Below are 20,855 nucleotides of genomic sequence, written 5' to 3' on the forward strand. Positions count from 1 at the left end.
GCAAAGGCTCCAGAGCCAGGTTGAAGAGGATCGGCGACAGTGGATCTCCTTGTCGTAATCCGCGTTATTGTGCAAATGGTGTGCTAAGATGACCGTTAATGTTGATACGTATACGCGTGTTGAAAACAGTGAGTTGATGCTATTAATAATTTGATCGGGAAAACCAAAGTGTTGCAAAGTTTGAACTAAGTACTGTGGATGGATCCTATCATACGCTTTTTCCTGGTCGAATAGGAGGCCAATGGCTGACGACGTATTGCTTGAGGCGTGTTCCATGACAAGGCGTGCTACTAGGCCATTTTCGGCAATAAAGCGACCCGGCATGGATCCCGTTTGCTGTGGGTTAATTAGGGGTGCAGCGGCCAGCACGACGCGCTTATTTAGCAGCCGTGTGTATATCTTGGCATCACAATTGATGAGACTGATCGGCCGCCAATTCTTGAGTGTAGTAAGATCGCCCTTTTTTGGGAGGAGACGGATACAGGTTTCGGTCCAAGAATCAGGAAGAAGACCATTTTTCAATGCATCTTCATATACTTGACATGTAAGTGTTTTGGCTCCGGGTGTTTGAATACGAGCCTCCATATGCCGTATGGTAAACCGTCGGTTCCAGGGCTACTTTGGCGTGGGGGCTCGTTTAGCTCCGCCTTGGAGATCTTCAATGCTGAAGGGATCGACTAGGCTTTCTTCGCTGTTGGTGTTGAGGTGTGCTGAGGATGGTATGTTGTGCTGCAGTTGTTGGATAGCCGAGTCGTCAACGTCGTCGGGGGTATACAATTGTTCATAGAAAGCTGTTGCGGCTGATTGCATCGATTCCACTGTGTTACATATGTCGCCAGTGTGAGAATGTTGCAGAGTGACAATGTTGGCCTGTGACGTGCGTTGTTGTATGGTTCGCTTGAGATAACCAGCAGATTTCTCGCCTTGCTCCCGCCAGTGCTCTCCTGCACGTAAAGCGAGGGTATCGCAAACTTCATATTGTGCTGCTGATATTTGTTGTTCAATTATCTTTAAGAACCATATGCGTGTAGCGATGGGTGGATTTGACCGTAGTAAAAACCGGTTGCGTTTCTTTTTGAGGTAAGCTGTTGTTTTATTGATGCGTTGCCGGCAATACTGTTGCATCTGCTGCTTTAGTAGACGCTTCAGTTCCTCCCATTGCCGCTGCGGTGTTGAAATGCTGTCGCTGCGTACGAAGAAAGCTGTGAGTTGTGTTGCAAGTTGATGTCGGAAGTCCTTGGAAGCTAAAATCAGAGGATTGCCCCACCAGTAGCCTTTGCCAGTGGGAGAGGGACCCAGATTAAAGGTTGCAGACAATAATGCATGATCGGACCATGAACTGGCAACATATGATACTTCCCTGGTCTTTACCGTATTTTGGAATACTGGTGAAGCGGCATAGATGTAATCAATGGTGGAAATCGTACTATCACCTCGACGAAACGTCGGCTGCGGTGTTTCTTGCTGATCTGGGTTGATGCAGTTGATGAAGTGTTGTTGTAGCATAGTGAACCAGGCGGACGGTGGGTTGAGATGGTACCCTGAGCGTCGGTGGCTATAGTTAAAATCCCCAGAGAGAATCAATCGTTCGCGATAGGGATGTTGTTGATTTAAGATGGTTGAGTTGTAGAGGGATGTGAAAATTGCCGTCGTTGGGTTGGCGACGTTGCTGGTGCATAGATGGTAAGTATATAAAAAGGCTGAAAAAGTCGGTGGAGGTGTTCGAAGATGTCGAGGGTTTTCGAATACTGAGATTTGTGTGAGACTGAGGTCGGCGCTAAGTGATACGATGCCGCAATGATGTGTCCAGAATGATTGCGTTGCATTGAAATAACAGTTGAATTTGTCCTTCTGTGAGGGTGTTGATATATGTGTTTCTTGCATAGTGATGATATGTGGTTGATGTTGTTTGATATGTCGAATGAGTTGTGTTTTGTTGGGTGTAAGTAGTCCATTGCAATTAATGGACGCGAGTGAGATATCGTTGTTTTTTACTATCATAAAAATTATTGAGAGTGGAGTGAGGGTTGATCCTCACTGGGATTGCATTCGAGCTGCGATTCTGTAGGTACGCGTGCGCTTGGGTCGGAAGGGGAGGCTGATGTCGCGTTAGCGTGAGAGCCGGACATACAGGACTTGTTTAAGGTCAGCGGGGAAGTGTGCATCTGGTAGGATCTCCTTGGCAGTGTCCGAGAGTTCCATGCTATCTATTCAGTCCTTGGGGGAGGGGTTGACTTCCGAAACGAAACCTTGTTCTTCAGCTGGGATCATCGGCCTATCGGTCTGATAGTCCGCAAATTCTATGACGATGTCGTCAAGTGCTTGTTCAAGGTACCCTCGTCGCATGAAAGCGGGGGAGCAATCGACCACCTCTTCTTGGGTGGTGGTTTCCACGTCTGTTGCTAGCTTGTCGTCATTGGTATCCAAGTTTTCCAAAGGAGCAAACCGGTTGGTCGGTTCCACGGGCTTGTCTTTTATGGTCGCGTGTTTAGACTTCAGGAGCTCCTTTGAGGGGGCTTGATCACGCGTGTGACCAGTCTTGCGGCGGCTTGTTTTGTTGCCGCCAGGGTTCCAGTCTTCGCTGTTTCGCACAGTGGGACAGCTTGCAGCATAGTGGTTCTGAGCACCACACTTTAAAGCATCCTTTCTGGTTACGTCGGGCGCGTGGGCAGTCGGCAACGGCATGCCCTGGCTTATGGCAGCGCGAGCAGTGGAGCGGCTTCTGATCAAAATTGGCATAGATCAACTCTTCCTGGTCGCCGCACCAGGGAATATGATGATCAAGAGCGTGGAGTTGTTGATTATGTCGTGGCTGTATATCCAGGACGGCGAAACCTTGGCCCATGTAAGCTTTCGTTCTTGGATTGCGATTGATACCGACATCGAGGATGTCACCGTAAGGACGAAACGTTTCTCGCAAACCGCGTTCCAGATCTTCCGGGCTGAGTAGCGGAAGATGGATGAGGCGAAGCTTTTCAATCGTGGCATTCTTCGCCAAGGCGGGAGTGGCACAGATCGTTATGGTTGGTGTAAACTCGATGCCCTGCTCGATGGCACTGGACCTTTGTTCTTCAGTTCTGAGGTTGATTTCAGCGACTACACGTTGTCTTTCGCGGTACGTAAGGACACCATTGTTAAGAGGATATTTCTTTATCAGTATTTTGACGACGTCGTCAACAGAGCCTGGCACAGGGCTGATGTCAAGCATGACACTGCCTGGAGAACGGCCTACACGCCAAACATGAGAGAAGTAGCGCACTTTTTTTCATCACTAGTGCTTAGTTGACGCTGAGCGTGAACAAGCAACACTCGTTCTGGTCGGGCTACGCGACTATGTCACCACGGTTGGTGGAGAGGTGTAGATGGTGGTTGGTGCCTATAACACGCACGGGCGGTTCGCGAGAAAATCGGGAAGAGCCATGAACCCTTGCCTTATACATCACGTGGAAGGTATCAGTTGCAAAATTCCAAGTTCCAAAGGGAAGCGTACACACAAATCGCGCTCCGCCTTCCGCAGCGTAGAAAAGAAATTTTACACACACTCCTCCTTCGTCGTTTTTTTCACTCTTTTAATTTAGGGAGATCTCTCATACTCTGAGCATGGCATTTGACCTGTCCTTGTACGGTGTTTCCCAGACCTGGAATTCACACTGTACTCTGAGCATGGCTGACCTGACATTGTATGGGTTTTTTTTCTCGGATAGACTTGGAATGCACATCGTACTCTGAGCATGGCTTGACCTGACATTGTATGATGTCTCTTCTTCGTCTGCGAGTTATTTTACGATAAATGGGTTTCGCCAATTTGTATTTAGTAAGCCACATACACTTATGGACTGTTTCTAATGCCACGTTCTTTGTGTAGATATTTCGGTTGATCTATCAGTGAGCCTATCAGAGGAGTAGCCTAAGGTAGATTTTGAATATATTTAGGATTCTGTTTCATTACGCTTGCAATTTCTCATAAGACGTTTTTACAGATGGACGGAGCAGTCTCGGCAATATCCGCAATGCTTAGAGCAAGTCCAGCGGACTAGCTAAATTTTCCTCTATTTTCACCACTCGCTAATCCAATTATTCTTTTTGGCGAGTCAATTTTTACAGCGGACTAGCTATTATTGCCGACTAGCAATAGCGGACTTAAATTGTGTGATTGTCTTTTTGCGTTCCTGCGTATTTGTTTGTTTCCTGCTTTCTCTCTCCCATCTTATATTAAATATGCCTAACTTGAAACGCCTCATGAAGCTTATTGTTGACGAAGAAGAAGAAGAGCAGCGTCGCATCGCTGTGTTCAAACGTCGTATGGAAGAGATCGACCATATGATCCAACAGGAGTATGCGACAAAGAAGAAGCATCATGGATCTGTCCCTGGCCGTCAAACGACTCACCGAGATCGCATCGCAATGGATGCACGTCTGTTCAAAGACTATTTTGCCGAAGATCCGGTGTATCCGGCGCATATGTTCAGAAACCGGTATCGAATGGATCGAGACCTGCTGTTGCGCGTGATGGAGGGTGTGAAGCAGCAGGACGATTATTTCGTCCAGAAACGCGACGCCGCTCACAAACTCGGCCTCTCGTCGTATCAAAAAATTACTTCAGCGATGAGACAACTCACGTATGGTGTCCCAGCAGATGCAACCGACGAGTATGTGCGCACGGGCAAGTCGACGGCGCTCGAATGCCTCAAACGGTTCTGCGCTGCAGTTATTGCTGCTTTTGGCGACGAGTACTTGCGCACGCCAAACGAGGATGATATCCGCAAGATCTTGGCCTTCAATGAGAAGCGTGGCTTTCCAGGCATGCTCGGCTCAGTGGACTGTATGCATTGGAGATGGAAAAACTGCCCCACCGCATGGCACGGGCAGTATTCTGGCAAGGAAAAGGCACCCACTGTGGTATTGGAAGCTGCTGCCACTCATGACTTGTGGATCTGGCATGTCTTTTTTGGGTGCCCCGGCACATTGAATGACATCAATGTGCTCGAGCGATCGCACCTCTTTACCGATCTTGCTGCTGGACGCGCGCCACCAGTGAATGTTTCCATCAACGGCCACGAGTACAACATGGGGTACTATCTGGCCGATGGAATCTACCCTCGCTGGGCGACGCTGGTCAAGCCCCTTTCGAACCCGCATGGAAAAAAACAACAGGTATGGAAAAAATTCCTTATTCTTTTACTCATGATAAATGATAGTTCTATAGAAGGACAATGGCTAGTTGAAGGCTGCTTTCTGTGGAGCATATCTACGATCATTTGTGTTTATTTAAAATGAAGACATTAGCATCAATATGGAAAGAAAATGAGTGAACAATATTGTGGAGATCATGCTTTTTTCTCTTATTAATTTGAATATTCGCGATGTAGCTTTTTCAAACAATGCAAGAGGCCGCACGAAAGGACATTGAACGAGCTTTTGGTGTCCTACAAGCTCGGTACAAGATTGTCAAGGAACCGGCTCGATTGTGGAAGCTGGAAGAACTCACCATGATCATGAAGACATGTGTGATTCTTCATAACATGACAGTCGAAAACGATCCGGATGTCTCGCGGACATTGCTTGAATGGAGATACTCGCAAGAAGTCTTCGATCAAGCGAGAGAACATCCATCCATCTTGCAAGATTTCATCCGACGTCACAAAGAAATTAGGGATGTAAACACGCATGATCGTTTGAGACATGATCTCATGGAACATCTTTGGCAAATGGAAGGTGAACGGGATACATAAACCCTACTTCCATCCCCACCCTTTTCTCTCCTTTTCCCTCTTTCCTTTTCTTCCTTTCGTTTTTTGTTTTCTTAACCTCCATCTGAACTTCTTTTCCTTAAAAAACATCGCTTTATTCTTCTCCTTACTCTTCTTCTTCATCGCTTTCTTCTACTTCCTGTTCTTCTTGCTGTTGTTGTTGTTGTTGTTGCTGCTCACCAACAACGCGGGCCAAAATCCGAGCCTTCATAGCCGTGAAGTAGGCACGGGCGAGGTCGTCCATGCCGTCCATGGGAGTCGCCATGATCTCCTGGTCAGCTATTTGAGCGAGAGCAGCAGATCGTTCTCGTGAGAGAGCGAGCTGCTCACGCTCAATAGCCAACGACTCGGCACGCATCTTCTCCCACTGGTTATTGTCGGTGGCCTGGCGCTTAGCCTGTTTGCGGCCAATCGGTCGGCTATGGCCATCGTCGTCATCGTCAACGTCGTCGTTTTCCTCGCCATCACTGCCATTGGTAGTGGCGGCAGCAGGTCTTCTTCTTCTTCTTGTACTTCTTTCGGTCTGGCTGCGCCACTTTTCTGCATACCGGAGAACCTTCCAGCAGTGTTCCAGTTTGAAGCCACTGCTGCCGTGCTTCTGCCGGTACAGGCTCTTGGCTGCTGCAATCTTCAGGTAAAATAAGATTATATTGATAGTAAGGAGATGTTTTCTTTATTTAGCATTACGTACAATAAAAACAGAAACACTTCAAGAGTACTAGTTACTATAAATTTACCTGATCATCTGGGGTCGTGCCACTGGCATTTACTCTTTCGATTTGAGCCAAGCAAGCACAGAACTTTGAAACTTTGGGGTGAATGACACCCCAACGGTTCATCAACGCGCCAGCGTTGCGCTCGACAGCGTTGTTGGCATCCTGGCGGCGAGACCCGAATTCAGAGTGGATTCGATCCCATAGACGCGAGGCAGTCTGGTCGCTCCCGTCGATAGGATCGACCGAGACGTTGAGCCACGAGGCGCACAAATCTTCGTCCTCGTCTTCCGTCCAGTTACGACCACGGGTGGTAGGGGGACGGGAAGTAGAGTTAATAGTGGTGGTTGGTAAGGAGGAGGAGGAGGAGGCTTCCGAAGATGAGGGAAGGGACTCGCGAGGGGTGTTGTTGTTGTTGCTCATTTTACACAGGAAAAAAAGATTGACGGAAAGAACAGAAAGATCACAAGAAAATTTTTTAGCGAGTCTATCAAAGTCTGTCAACTTTGGCAGACAATGTGTCCGACAATAGCTATCCTTTAATTTCACTAGTTATTTTGGCGAGTCCGCTGTAGCTATATGTATATCCCAATGTATTTGTCCCGATTCTGTAATTGGACTATTGTATGAATATGAACCATTTTATATGGAACTTTTGAATACACTCTTACTTTAAAAACTCACAAATGAATTGGTACTATTACTATCACAAAAATAAAGGTGCTCAAATAGGCCTGTTGGTAAGCACTGAGCAAACTGCTGTACATGCCCTTACTTTGGGACGAATACATCTCTCTCTCACATCCGAAGAAATAGAAAGATTCCAACTTAACAGAACATAGCTATATCGGAACATATGCTACGTTTGCCTCGTCGACTTTCGTCGTTACGTTTCGTCATCAAGAAACAACAATCATGGCAAGTATATAACTAGACACTTTGTTATCTCAATAACGCATTTGTCCATTTTACAGCAGCCAAAGTATAAGTATTTGCTTATTGTAATGAAATGCGAATGTATTTTCATGATAGCATATCGAGAATGTTTGAATGTTTTTCTGCTTGCCATCCGCGGCCAATGAGTAGATCTACTCGTATGTATAGCGTAGACCATTGCACCCTCTGAAACCTATCGCAGCGTCTGTCTATTTATCTTGGATTCGTGGACAATCGTGGGTTCATTTTCCACATCCGAGAAAGATACAAGAGTATTAATTTAATCACCCTTTGGCACAGCATCCGCCTATTCGAGCCCGTATCCATTCTTGAGCAGGTTGGAGCGCACTAATGAATTGTCTTTTTGTCTATACAGAGAACGATCGATTTCGCGCATTCCCAACCTTCTCAAACAACTGTGAAAATTGCGCACATTTAAGTGTGCCACAACTAGTACAGCTGATACTTACGTTGTTGAATTTGTGCACCATGGTTCCCCAGCCGAGGCGAACAGCAAGTAAAAATAATTTTATTTCGACGGGATGACTGTGTAGTATACATTCTTTATATGTATACAGTGTGTCGGGATTCGTTGGTTCAACATCTTATTATCCGGTTATAGTTTGTACTTGACTAGTCCACACTTTCAACTGACCTTGAGGTTTGACATTAACGGGGGTCCACTGTAAAAAATAAATCAGACATTCTATTTGGTTTGTATATTCAAGGCTCCACGCAACAAAGTTTCTGTTTTACTGTTCATATATAGATGTGTATCAATGATTATGACAAAAGTTTCTCTTTTTTTTTGTTCCTTGTTCAGATGGGTGGGGAATAGAAGAAAAACTACAGGATTGAACATGTGAAATCAATAGTTAAAGGGGTTAGAAGAAAGAGGATTGGTGGAGGAGAGACGGGCAGAGCAAATCAAGTGTGGGTAATAAATATAAGTATAATATCAGTGCTGGTGAGTTAATTAAAGAAGAAAAACTGTTTGAATGATGAGTTTGCGCTGAGAAGAGTATATGTTTGGGAGCGAGGGTTGGGTGGGTGATAGTTAAAGATAAAGTAGTAATAGAGTTGTTTCTAACGCGGACTAAGAACAGCAGCCGTGACGGAGTGTGGCATCGTAGTAGTAATTGGAAGAGGGGTGGGCGGTGATACTACAGCTGCTGAGCTACCGTTGCTGGTGGTGGTGGTGGTGGTGAAGGGGGTAGTAGGTGGCTGTAAGTCCACTGGGGATGATGAGAGTTCGTTTTGATATGGTTGATGATGATGATGATGCTGATGATGATAGTTTGATGCAGGCTCTGCCGGCTTATTGATTATGTTGATAGCTGCTGGTGACGAGTGCTGCCGGGTCGGCATCGATGGAAACTGGTCGTCAGGGAAGCGCATCTTTTTGAGTTTCATCACCACTTCACATTTCCTCAAGATATCCCGTGCACTTGCTTCCATATCATCTTCACCATAGGACAAGCTTTGCAGTGGCATGACAATATCTTCAGGAACCTACACACACACACACACACACACACATTTTAAAACACCCGTCTCTCGTTTATTTGTATCCCTTCTAGTTGTAAGAAAACAAGGCTTACCGTGCATAACTCTTCTTGGTATTGAAGGAGAAGATGTACTGCTTCAATGGAAGCAAACGAATCGTCCTTGGCAGGATCTTTTCCTTTAGTGTAGAGTACATTTGGTGCCAGCACAGTTGCAATATTATGCAAAGTCATTTTGCTTCCAGAGCCTTCAGCGGTTTGTGCAAAGGTGGCTACCCACTTTAAAAATAAGAACAGGACTTCGAGGGTATCACGATTGGGTTTTGGCAGCAAACAGCATGCAAGATGAAGTGCCCGCTTCTTGTCTTCTGCTGATTTGAGCCCTGGATATCAACAGTTTGTAAAGCGTCTTTTAGGTTTTTTTTTTCCTCGTTTTTCCATCTGATACGGTCTGAACTGACAAAGAGAGAAACTTACTGTGTACAGTTGTAAAGAGCTTGTGCAGCTTAAACGTGAGTAAAGGCTCCGGCAGCTCGCGCAGAAACTTTTTGGTCAACGCAGCCACTTGAATAGGCCCTTCGCTCATCAATTGTACAGTTGCAGGATTGCTGTCGATTTCTTCAATGATCTCTTTGAGTCGTCGGATATTGCCATTCTTACGGAACACGCCTTCGACAGACATATCTTTTTCCAAAGATACGAAAGTTAGATGATATGCCATTGTACTAACTTCTTCTTTGTATTACGTACCCATTTGTCGCATAGCAGCAATGCTGTCGTCAATAAACGTTGGGATTCGAATACGACTTGGACCTGCACCTAAATTCGAATGTGTCCCACTCTTTTCGACGAGATGGTCCAAAGGTACACCGAATGTACCCTCTAATAAAAACATAGGTTCAGCTTAGGAATCTATCCAACTCTAAAAAAAAGAAAAAGACCCATCGATGTGCACACTACCTTTTGGTGGTTTTTTATTGCCTCCGGTTTTTAGACTCGTGACAAATTTACCCCACAAGGTAGGATTCTTCTTGTCGTCAATCAAATCAGCCAGCTCCTCGAGAGTGAAATGCTCTCTCATTAGCTCCTCGAGGTAGAGTACGGCAATGTGCTTGACCATAAAGTGGTTGAGTGCACTGAGTTCGGCGAGATAACTTGATTTGCCAATCGGCTTGATCTTTTCATAGCTCTGTGTGCGCGCACGTGTAGGTGGTGTGTCGATGACGGGTTCTTGCGGAGCAACAATGCCGCCCCCAGTTACTACTGTTGATGCTGCTGCTGGTGATGATGATGATGATGGAGAAGTAGTAGCAGCAGCAGTAGCAGTGGTGGCTCTGCCGACGTCCAAAGAATGACACTCATCGGCCGCGTGGAGATCGGATGCAGCAGCCGCGGTTGTTGTTTCACCAGATCCATTGGCAATAAACGCGCTCGTCGGACTTGGAGTCTCCATCAATGTCGATCGTTTTGCCACACGGTTGGAGTCGGTCATTTTGCGCTTCATGTGGGTGGACTTCATGCGCTTGATATCGCCCAGGTTGATTTTCTCTTGGACCTTTTCGCCTTCCGAGTATGATTTGGTCCGGGTGTCGTGTGCCAGCTTGCCTGGTGGAGTGTTGTTGTTATTATCAATCCCGGGACTCGGGTCCTGGATGGATTTGTTGTTTGTGGAATCAACTATTTTCGCCCAAAGCAAATAAATCAAATTAAGTTGATCACAGCAATAAACTTGTCATTTGCCCTGTTCCCCCCCCCCGCCCCTGAAATCACGGCTTCCCAAGTGGCACGCCCTGATTTTCTACTCGGAGCAACTGCTATACCTGAAACATTGAGCAACATGTACAGACGACGGTGAGAGTAGCGCAACAGGAATGAGAATTGCTGTAGTTGGGAGACATGCTCAAAGCCTTGCTCATAGTATCCTACAGTCGCATTGTCGTTGTCTCCACAATGGCTACATAATAACGTCGAATCCTTGGGGTCACAGTACGCCTTTTGGTACTCGTCTCGAAGCGGAAGGCAGCATTTGGCACATGCAAAGCACCTGTCGTGCCAGCGTCTGTGAGCATGCCGGAAACATTCGTCATCGCACGTCTTTTGGCAGAAATGGCAGATATCTGACGTCAGTGGTGAATCGAGATCGGCAGAGGTGTATCGTTGCTTGTTGGCTGACTCGACCAGTTGGCTCAAGAAGCGGCTGATGCCAGATGACTCTTTTTGCTTTGTTTCCTATAAATAACAGTGGGTCGTGTGTCAGATGAGAAAGAGAGAGAAAGAGACGAGGACGTGTATCGTATGACACATACACACATTGAAGATGCTTAAAAGGAAAGAGAAAGGGGGATATGCTTTCCCTGTTCAACTTACCAATCTGAGAGCAGCAGTTAGACTGATACGAATCAGCACTTTTAAATAATGGGCCAGACCAGTGACGAGAGACAACAATTCCTCGGTAATTCCCATCCGGCGAAGACCCGTTTCCTGGGTCTGTGAGAGCAGCGAAAAAAAGTTGATGATCTTCTTGCACAATAGTCTGGACTCCCGTTCGTGATGGAACTCCGCCTTGGGCGAATGTTGAGCAATAGCATGATGTTGTGCCACCAAGTCGTCAATGGCACCGAACAATACTTCCACATGCGTAACAAAGTAGTCCGCCATCCTCAGTCCTTCCAGGTAGCTTCCGCCGGAGACATGGAGAAGCATATCCGAGATACATGCGGCCGCGGATTCTAACAAGTAGCCACACATCATCACACGTTGTTTCAATAAGCGTTATTGCCCGTGGAGCGGAGAAGTAAGTAAAACCAAAAAAAAAGTCGTGTGTCTCTCTTGATCGTGTGTTCAAGTAGACTTTTTACCTTCAAAAGCAGAAAGAACTGTCCAAATCCGGTAAACCTTGTCCTCCATGGCCACCTGAGCTTCCCGTAATTCATCCATCGTCATTTTGGTAACACCTGCTGTACGAAAATCACGAATGTCCAACGTTCAAGTAAAAAGTGTGTGAATGTGTTTTAGAAAAGAGACAATGATGATGATTCATGCGCGCGTCGTTGTCAAGGAGAAAAGAAGAACTTGATTTACCACCGTGATCATGATGTCCTAGGCCTTCGCTACTGCCATTGTCCTCGTCGAGCGATTGGGCCACTTTAACGTTCCAGAACTACAGGCAAACAGCAGCTTTAATATCAGCAACCTGCACTGCCACCGAATAGAACAAGATTACCCTCTCTCTCTCTCTCTGCCCTGTTGATTTGATTACCTTGTGGATCATATAACATTCAGGATGCCAGTGTTCATCCACGTTGTTTCGATTGATTTCGACGAATTGCTTCAGGATAGCGGTCCTACAGCCGGAACATTTAATGGCAAACTTGACCGAATAGTGGTAGTGGCAGTAGACGTTATCTTGATGCTCATAATACGAATCGGAAGGGCCAAGAACGACCGAGCAAGCGTGGCAGCAAAAATGTTCCAAGTGGAACTTTTTGCCTACTGCTGTAATGTAAGGGCCTCGTAACGCCTCGCCACAGCTCTCACAAACGAGACTCAGTCGTCGAAAGTAGTCTCGTTCACACAATGGTCTTTGCACACCTCCGTCATGCGAAATGGGAAAGAAGCGAGAAGCCACTGGTTTGTTGCAGTCCTATAGAGTAGTAGTAGAATAATAAGGGGAGCGCGCGGGGAGGGGGGGGGGTTAGTTGTGTTGAGGAGAGGGTATAAATATAACAACAAACAACAAAGAAAAAAAAGACAATATCAGAAAAAGCAAGGTTCTTTTGGTTGATTGTAACAGCAAAGTGTATGTATTTTTGTGTGTGTGTGTGTGCACTCTCTTGTTGGAGATATATATATTTGCATAGCAGGGAGTGTTACGTACAATACAGCTAAAGCAACCCCAATGGAACGTGCCGTCAAGTGCACGCACAAATTCCCCATCGAGCGATTGGTGACATGCAGTGCAGACAAGGTCTGATGGAGGAGTGGTGGAGGGTGTCGTCGTCGTCGTTGTCGTTGTTGATGGTTGTAACTGATCACACTGAGCGTCGTCGGATGAGCACTCGCGCGGTGTCATTTATGGATATAGGGTGGGGAGAAATGAAAGCAAGTTTTTATATTTTTTTCAGGGTAGTGGGTTGGAAAGAGAACGAGGGGAAGTTGGCAGAGAGAAAGTGAAAACGAGAGAAAGAGAGAGAGAGAGAGTAAGAAAGAATATAAGGAACGAAGGGAAGGGGATAATAAGAGAGTGTGAGTATATGGAAAGAAAGAGCAGTTGGTTGCATTCAGAGTTACCGGATTCATTTTACTCCGCGATAAATTCTTTCACAACAACCCTGTTGCTTCACCATTGAGCCAGCAATGCGGTATGGTAGCTAACTATTAACAGTAGCAGCAGCAGCAGCAAGTAGTTGTAGGTCATATTGCATGAAAACGTCAATAGGAACCCACGACTGTCTCTGTGACGACGCGGGGCACCTGGATCGTTAAAATAAGCTTGTATACCGCAAACGGCATTTATTTTATTTTTTGATGGATGAATTGATGCGCCACACACTTCAGAAATAGCTATTTTTATCAATTCGCGTAAAAAAACCAACAAGAAGCGCACATGACAGTCGTTCGTCATTTGACACTCTATTTCTTTTAAATGTAGCGCAACTGTTTTCGATGAACTTCTTTCATGATCACCGAGCTTCTATGACTACAACCGTTATCTAGTAAGCCTTTTTCTGGATAGGATCGACAGGCACAACCAACCAACCAAAAAAGAACTTTAGAATTGTATATAAAGCTTTACTCTGTTACTACTACTACTAACGTATCAAGAGTGCGTGCTTGGGGTTGCACAACAGCCCATTATTTAGTAGATCAACAAATTCCCCCAATTTTATCGGCAGCTGAAAGTCCCAACATGGCTAGGTATCCGTAACCATAGAAATGGCACCCTCTCGCTTACTAGGCAACAGCAAAAAGTTTTCTGGAATCCTGTTCTATGCACTGTAAGATATTGCAAACGTGACCTTATCTGGGTCCTGCAATAATATCTGTGAACATGTCCTTCATTTAACTTTTGATATTGCTAATGATTCTCGTTCTGCTGCTATTGGCGTTATAGCTACTCAATAATAATCTCGGTAATTTGTGATTTTAAGCGTATTAACCGTAGCCAAAAGAAACTTGGCCATCGTTTTTATAGGGCTTTGATTTGCAGCATGGCTCATAAGATGGTGCTGCATTGACTGGGACTTTCGTTCGTCGTTGTTATATGACACATCAATGCAGCTACATTAAGAAAATAGTCAAATGATGTCATTGCGATGATCAAGCTCAATGAGCCATGTGTGTAACCTCCAAATTATATTAATTCGCAGGACCATAGACGACGCACTTGACAGATTGTCGTTTTTGCGTCTACCTTATCATGTGTATGTGCCTCAGTTATTGCTTGGTCCCTGCATTGTACATAGTATGCGCTGTGACAATATTACATTATGCAAGCAAGATTACGGTTCTATAGTGTATCGCTGTGTCGTAATTCTGCCGGACAATCAAAAGCATACAAGTACAAGTGTCATGTGCACTTTAAGGTTTTTTTTCTTTTTTATACACACAGGAAAAGGTAATTGTATCTTTTTACATATTTACACAAAGCACAGATTTAGTATTCTTTTATATCTACCATCCTTCTAGTTCTGCAATATCTGTGCCATCACCAAATAGATCATCAAACTCCTCGTCACTAAAGCGCGGGATGTCAGTGCCATCACCAAAGATCTCGTCGAACTCTTCATCACTAAAGTTCTGAATATCATCACCCCAATCCGATGGATTTTCCTTTTCTGTCTCGCATTTCGCTTGCAGACCTCGATTCCATAATCCTAGTAATAATAACCATCGTCAGCAACAATTAAACTTGCTTGTAGAACCTCTTTTTCCTTCATGTATGTTATTCACCTATCGATGGCTCCTTTCGCTTGACGGATAAAGCAGAGAAATCCGGTTTTGTTTGGGTCAAACTTCTTCCTACTGTCACCACGGGTCTGGTGCGTGATTGCATAGCTCCTCGCATTGCCAATAAACATTGATATTGAGATGGAGTTGAATCCTATCAATGCCCCAAAAAATAAACATGAATAAAAATTAGGGTTAGTGGGTTTCACAAAGAGCATGCCATGCATGAACGAATGTCATCCATTCGTTCTCGCCCTGAACATCTATACATATACTTACCATCCAGCTTTCTGTTGATGTCATACTATCCGCTAAGCTTATCCAATCCAACGCCTTTGCACATGAGGATATATCGTCGCTGTCAAAATATTTGGGTATATTCGCGTATAAAAACGCCTGAAACGTACTCGAATCAACTGGTAGCAAATCGAATGTTTGTTCTGGTGGAGATTCGAGTCGTCCTTGTAGATCGCGTTTTGCATAAAGTACTTTTCCTATTGCATGAAATAGATCCAATGGCGCCCCTCTTTAAGAAAAGTGAGTACGAAATCAAATTGGAAGGGATAGGGTTGTACAATAAGAGTAAAGTCTTTTCTTTGTTTTATACCTATGTTGTGCTTGGGTAAGTGTATCATCCTCTTGAAGATCTTCTTCTCGTCTCCGTTTTGCTGGAACTACTACATCGGATGGTGAAGTGGGTATACAGTGGAATTGAAGCATGTTGATCGCATTTCGAATGTCTCCACGGGAAAGTTCTGCAATATGTGTCAGGCGGTTTTTGGATAATTTATGGCCAGTGCGTCGATATTCGTTGTCTTGTATAGCAGATAGTATTTTCTCAATGTTCTTTGGAGTGATAGGGTTAAATCTATCTCGAATTATTATTAAGCTATGAATGCAGACATAGTCGTTATATACAACACGACGTTCTTCCCCCCCCCTCCTCTCGCGCGCTATCTCAAACCAAGCGTGGCTACTCACTCAATCACAGTGCACTGAGGGCTGGCAACAAAAGCTGGAGGCAGGATATCACGAACGTTCGTGAGCCGGGTTTCGTTGTTGTTTGCATCCCACCACCTACTTGTGCTGTCCGTTTGCATCCATGCTTCGCTGACAACGATAACCAGCAAAAACGGCTGTGTGTTGTTTTGTAAATGATACACAATCAGTTCGTGAAATCGTGCTTTGACAGCTTCCGAGGTCAGATCCGGTATATCGTCGAGTAATATGATTCGTCGCTGTCGATTGCTGCTTTCAGCAGATGATGAATCGTTCGGATCGCTCAGAGGCTGTAATTGTGTAGCGCGTATTAAAAAGTTTTCAAACTTGGTCATGCCGGATTCATATTCTAAACAATGATTCCCTCGTTCTATGAGTATCTCCCGCCACAAACCATCGTTGTTGTACACCCAATAGAATAGACTGCCCGCAGTGGTGTTTACCTTGACCGAATACATACTGCTCCGTACTTGTAGCACTCCATTCGACAACTGTATAGCGTTGTGACTTTGCGATAGTTCGAATTGTTGTGCTTTTGCCGCAGCCTGCCGGACCACTCAACACGAGGCACTATATACGTGTGCAAATAGTTTGAGTTATATACTGCTGATCGTCGCTGGCAATCTTTCAAACACGCTCCAAGAAACTCACGTTGCATCGACCCGGTGGTGTACCGATTGCCGAAGTTTGGATACACGCGTTGACATCTTTAAGTTTTCTCGAATGGATAGCTAAATCTTTCTATACATATTACACAAAAAAGAGGGGGCGGTCAGGAACAAAAAAAAAGGCATAAACTTGGCAGTCGCCTATTCTACTGTTTCACCTCTAACCTCATTTCTCGGTTCGTATTTATCCACCCAAAGCTGATCTGTGTGTAAAGTGTATTGATCAATTTAAAGTCTTTTTTTTTCTGAATGTAATGGATTGCGTATTACTCTAGAAGGCAAAAAAAGTTATTACCAGTGATTGTCGGATCGACGTCCAATCGATTAGCACCAGCAGAAGCTGCTGTTGCTGTTGTTGAGGGCCGTTTTCCTTTGCGTTGCTGCTGCTGCGTTGAATATGCTGGAAGCACAAATTGCTAAAAGTACTCGTGAGTTATTTTGGTATAAGGTGAGTCAAGTTCTTTGGAGATCTTTTGGGAATTCATACATCGTAAAAGGGATCCATTTGCTTTGTGTGTGCAGAAAAAGCAATTTTGAATAACAGTCAACGCTCTGTGTTTAATTATATTTGTCCCTTTTAAGCTATCAATGCAAAATCATATGCTATACGACTTTAGTATATGGCTACATACTCCTCGCAGCATGTAGTCAGCACTATGGCAAGGATTATAAGTAAAAGAGGGGAAGTGTTAGAAATGAAAAAGTATTTCACTCAATTTCTATGATAAAGACAAAAGAGAAAAAACCCGGCTAAGCTAACAACATTTGTATATGGTTGTCTTAACCGAACTGTACGGCCTTCAAAAACTTAACGAGCCCATATTTTGCTGACCACGTACTTCTTCTGTTATTTTGACTTCTTGCAGTCCATTCTAATAAAGCAAAAAGAGATAGACTGTAGGTACTAAATGAACACCCAAAGGTGTTCTATATATAAATCATATTTCTGTCGCATATCTTGAGCGTTGCCAGTAATACAAAACATCTTTTCAGTTTAAAACTGATCATCCCACGTATCATATTTGGTATATTGTTGCTGTTAGACCATTTCTTAAACAATGTACAAATAACTCAATGCAATGGCTATTATATATAAATTCCAAAATCTTACTTTCCACACGCTATATTGGCAGTTAGAACTGTAGCTTTATCTCTGTGGATGAGTTTGCTGTCTATCTGCCGCACAATCAAACATAATACAGCCTCATGTCTTTACATTTGATGCATTAAGGGTTATCCATTGGCAGTCCTCTAGCAAGAGGTTCATGATGAAAGCTATTAAAGTTTTGAGACACAAGAGCGATAATATGTTGTAGAGTAAGGTGGAGATCATCGTTCGCTTGTCGACTAGTAGGCTCCAGGTGATCCCCTAGAGATGGTCGATAAGCTAAACACTTTTACCTTATGAAGGTGATGACATTAGTGCATTTTTGTTACGTACTATGAATATACGTTCGACATTCGCGTATCTGAAATACGAGACGGCTTTCTCATTATATAGTTTTTCCTCGTTTAGCTTTTGCTTTGAGACGCGCATCACTGCATCAGAGATAAGGTCCACATAGCAGACTCTGATGATATTACACAGCGATGCGTCGCCAGTAGAGGCTATGACAAATTTTTCTCTTGACAACACGCGGTTATTATCAATTGTTGGGTTGCTAAATAGTACGAATGGAGTTTTGACATGGATACAACTGCGGTCATGATTTTCATGTCATCTGATCCTACTCATGATTTGCTATGGTCGACATGTCGTTTGTGTTGCAGCTGCAATGTTAAACACCTGCCTCTAAAAAGAAAATATAAATAAGAATCCAGGCATTTTTCAGTAAAAACCTTGTCTTTTGTAAAACAGTGGACATTATTTTGATGAAGTGGATGTTAATTTTGTCGTACGATTTTGTAAGGAGCAAGAACTAGTTGCTCGCCAAAAGCAATCGCCTTTGTTGGTTGGCATAGCAAGCACGCGCGATACGTCATCAATTTGAAGCGGGGTTTTGGAGTAAACACAAGGGAGACGACCGACCCAATTTTTTCTTTGCGAGTAACAAAAAAAAAACAGCGCCTCTCTATAAACCTCCCCCACTCTCCTCTCACAAATGTTGGCCGCGCGCAGAGCTCTCACATCCATCCCCAGCAGTGCCTCCAAGGCTTACAGCACCACCGCCGCAGCCCAAATCAGCAAAGCACAAAACGGTGTTACCGTTGCCTCGATCGAAGAAGCCGGCCCCACCGCTGGCTTGTCCGTCGTTGTCAATGGCGGTTCGCGTCTCGAGTCTTCCAAGGGTGTTGCCCACTTTTTAAAGAACTATGGCTTCAAGGTGAGAATTAGGGACAAAGCTTACCACAGCAATGCCAAAGACACAGAATCTCGAATTACGACGAACCTACGTGTTATTGACGATCTTTGCATTTCAACACAATCTTGCTGTATGTTTGTGTATATGAATGCGCCCATTTATGTTTATAGAACAACACCAAGCGTACTGCATTCCGTATCACCCGTGAAACTGAATTGGCTGGCGGCGTCTTGTCTGCCAACTTGACCCGGGAATCCATCGTTTACTCTGCCGAGTTCTTGAGCGGCGATGCGTGAGTTTCCATATCTAGTCACTTTGATCGTGGATGGAACGGGAGAGGAGACAATACGAGATATCGAAAATCATGGGATAGATGGGGGGGAGGATTCTATTGTAGGCGCTGGGCATAGCGAGCGAATGCTAAACAAATCAATCTATTACCTGTTTGCTCTTATCAGTGCCCAGTTTGCCGAGGTTTTGGGTGATGTCGTCTCGAGCCAAAAGTTCCAGGACCACGAATTCGGTGATGTCCTCCAGCAAACTGCCGCCGAATCCGCCAACGCTGCCTCGTCCGCCGAAGTTGCCGTTTTCGAGGCTGCTCACACTGCCGCTTTCCGCAGCGGTCTTGGTAACTCGATCTTCGCCACCCCTGCCGGCAAAGTCAACAACGCTGCTGTCAAGAGCTACGCCGCCGAACTCTTCAAGAGCGGTAACATTGCCCTTGTCGGTGCCGGTCTTCCCTTGGAAGCTGTTCAAAAGTTCGCCGAAACTTACATTAACGTCCCTGCCGGCTCCTCGTCCGTTCCTGCTGCCAAGTACTTTGGTGGTGAATCGCGTGTCGAGGCTGCTTCGGCCAACAGCCATTTGATCTTGGCTTTCGAAGGTGCTCCTCTCAACTCGGCCGAATACGCTGCTGCTCAGGTCCTTCGTTTCGCTCTTGGTGGTGAACAACGCGTCCAGTGGGCCGCTGGCGCCGGTCTCCTCGGTGAGGCTGCCGCCAAGTTGGGTGAGGGTGCTGAATTGAAGGCTTTCAACGTCGGTTACTCTGATGCTGGTCTCTTTGGTGTCTATGCTTCTGCCCCCTCTGCTGGTATTGCTTCGGCTGCCGCTGCTGCCGCTGAGCAATTGAAGGCTGTCGCTGGTGGTGTCTCCGAGCAGGTCTTCGCCAGTGCTCTTGCACAAGCCAAGTTCGCTGCCGTCTCTGGCTTCGAAACCCGATTGGATCGTTTGGAGACCGTTGGTTCCCAGGTAGGAAAAAGGGAACCCACAAATATCGTCTGAAAGCGAGAGGATTATGCTCATATATGTAAATATTACGAAAACTAACGTTGAAACCGTGCTCGTATAGGCCCTCCTTGCTGGCAAGTATACCTCCGCTGCTGATGCCGCTGCTGCCCTTGACAAGGTCTCTGCTTCGGATGTTGCCAAGGTAATAATGACGTTTCCATAGTGACTGTGGGGATGATAAGGAAAAATGGAGGGGAAGAGAAAGAGATTATAGACTGATCTGTTTGCGAATTCTTATCACCAGGTTGCCGAGAAGTTGTTGAGCGGCAAGGCAACAACCGCTGCTTTGGGTGATCTTTACAGCCTCCCCTACGGCGACTCCCTCTCCCTCTAAACATGTTTTTTCGTAACCCATCCACCTTCATAAACGAAAAAATAATACTGCTGGCATGAATTTCTGTTTAAATAATTAGCTACATAAAAAACACTGTCTCATAGAAAGCAACACATCCAAAGAAAACTTTTGGAAGATGCTCAAATCAAATCAAAAAGTAATCTCGGTTGGTAGTTTATGTTATTCAATGTTGAGATTAATATGGACACGTTAGTGTGCAAAAGGGTTCTTTCATTGGAAGGATCTTAATAAGTCGTATACTGTGCTGATCATACATTGCTCACTTGCACGCCGGGCCACTTGCTCTTTGTACCACGTTGCAAAGCCTTGTCTCATCGTCTCATCACGTTATAATAATTGATAATCTAAGCATATTACTGAGCCACTATTCAAATGCTCAAAGCATAAATA

At 45.0% G+C, this 20,855-nt stretch overlaps 4 protein-coding genes across 4 annotated transcripts; 1 reads left to right on the top strand and 3 right to left on the bottom strand.

The window, feature by feature from the left end:
* Positions 1-2,656: 2,656 nt before the first annotated feature.
* Positions 2,657-3,241, bottom strand: BDB00DRAFT_733773 (uncharacterized protein; the record flags this gene model as incomplete). Its single annotated transcript, XM_053118351.1, has 1 exon — positions 2,657-3,241. A coding segment is annotated over one exon (585 nt), but the record flags the coding sequence as incomplete, so codon positions are not given.
* A 5,648-nt stretch (positions 3,242-8,889) lies between these two features.
* BDB00DRAFT_821838 (uncharacterized protein) lies at positions 8,890-13,164 on the bottom strand. The gene is made up of 9 exons (XM_053123429.1): positions 12,782-13,164; positions 12,164-12,547; positions 11,986-12,064; positions 11,763-11,858; positions 11,272-11,633; positions 10,725-11,133; positions 9,865-10,581; positions 9,655-9,786; positions 8,890-9,588 (listed from the first exon to the last, which is right to left on the bottom strand). Exons 1-9 carry the CDS (start codon positions 12,974-12,976, stop codon positions 9,317-9,319), a joined length of 2,646 nt encoding a protein of 881 aa, XP_052979893.1. The 5' UTR covers positions 12,977-13,164; the 3' UTR covers positions 8,890-9,316.
* Positions 13,165-14,577: 1,413 nt separating this feature from the next.
* On the bottom strand, positions 14,578-17,025 carry BDB00DRAFT_872095 (Rad17 cell cycle checkpoint protein-domain-containing protein; the record flags this gene model as incomplete). Its single annotated transcript, XM_053126915.1, has 10 exons — positions 14,578-14,780; positions 14,857-15,007; positions 15,133-15,379; positions 15,461-15,721; positions 15,835-16,201; positions 16,296-16,422; positions 16,504-16,593; positions 16,686-16,723; positions 16,816-16,936; positions 17,008-17,025. The coding sequence occupies 10 exons, from the start codon at positions 17,023-17,025 to the stop codon at positions 14,578-14,580; spliced, it is 1,623 nt and encodes a 540-aa protein (XP_052979894.1).
* Positions 17,026-18,572: 1,547 nt separating this feature from the next.
* Positions 18,573-20,624, top strand: BDB00DRAFT_821854 (Metalloenzyme, LuxS/M16 peptidase-like protein). The gene is made up of 5 exons (XM_053123430.1): positions 18,573-18,844; positions 18,994-19,115; positions 19,282-20,071; positions 20,172-20,252; positions 20,355-20,624. The coding sequence occupies exons 1-5, from the start codon at positions 18,623-18,625 to the stop codon at positions 20,442-20,444; spliced, it is 1,305 nt and encodes a 434-aa protein (XP_052979895.1). The 5' UTR covers positions 18,573-18,622; the 3' UTR covers positions 20,445-20,624.
* Positions 20,625-20,855: the final 231 nt, after the last annotated feature.

The sequence above is a fragment of the Zychaea mexicana genome (assembly GCF_025766255.1).
Source record: "Zychaea mexicana strain RSA 1403 chromosome Unknown BDB00scaffold_34, whole genome shotgun sequence".
Lineage (NCBI taxonomy): Eukaryota > Fungi > Mucoromycota > Mucoromycetes > Mucorales > Lichtheimiaceae > Zychaea > Zychaea mexicana.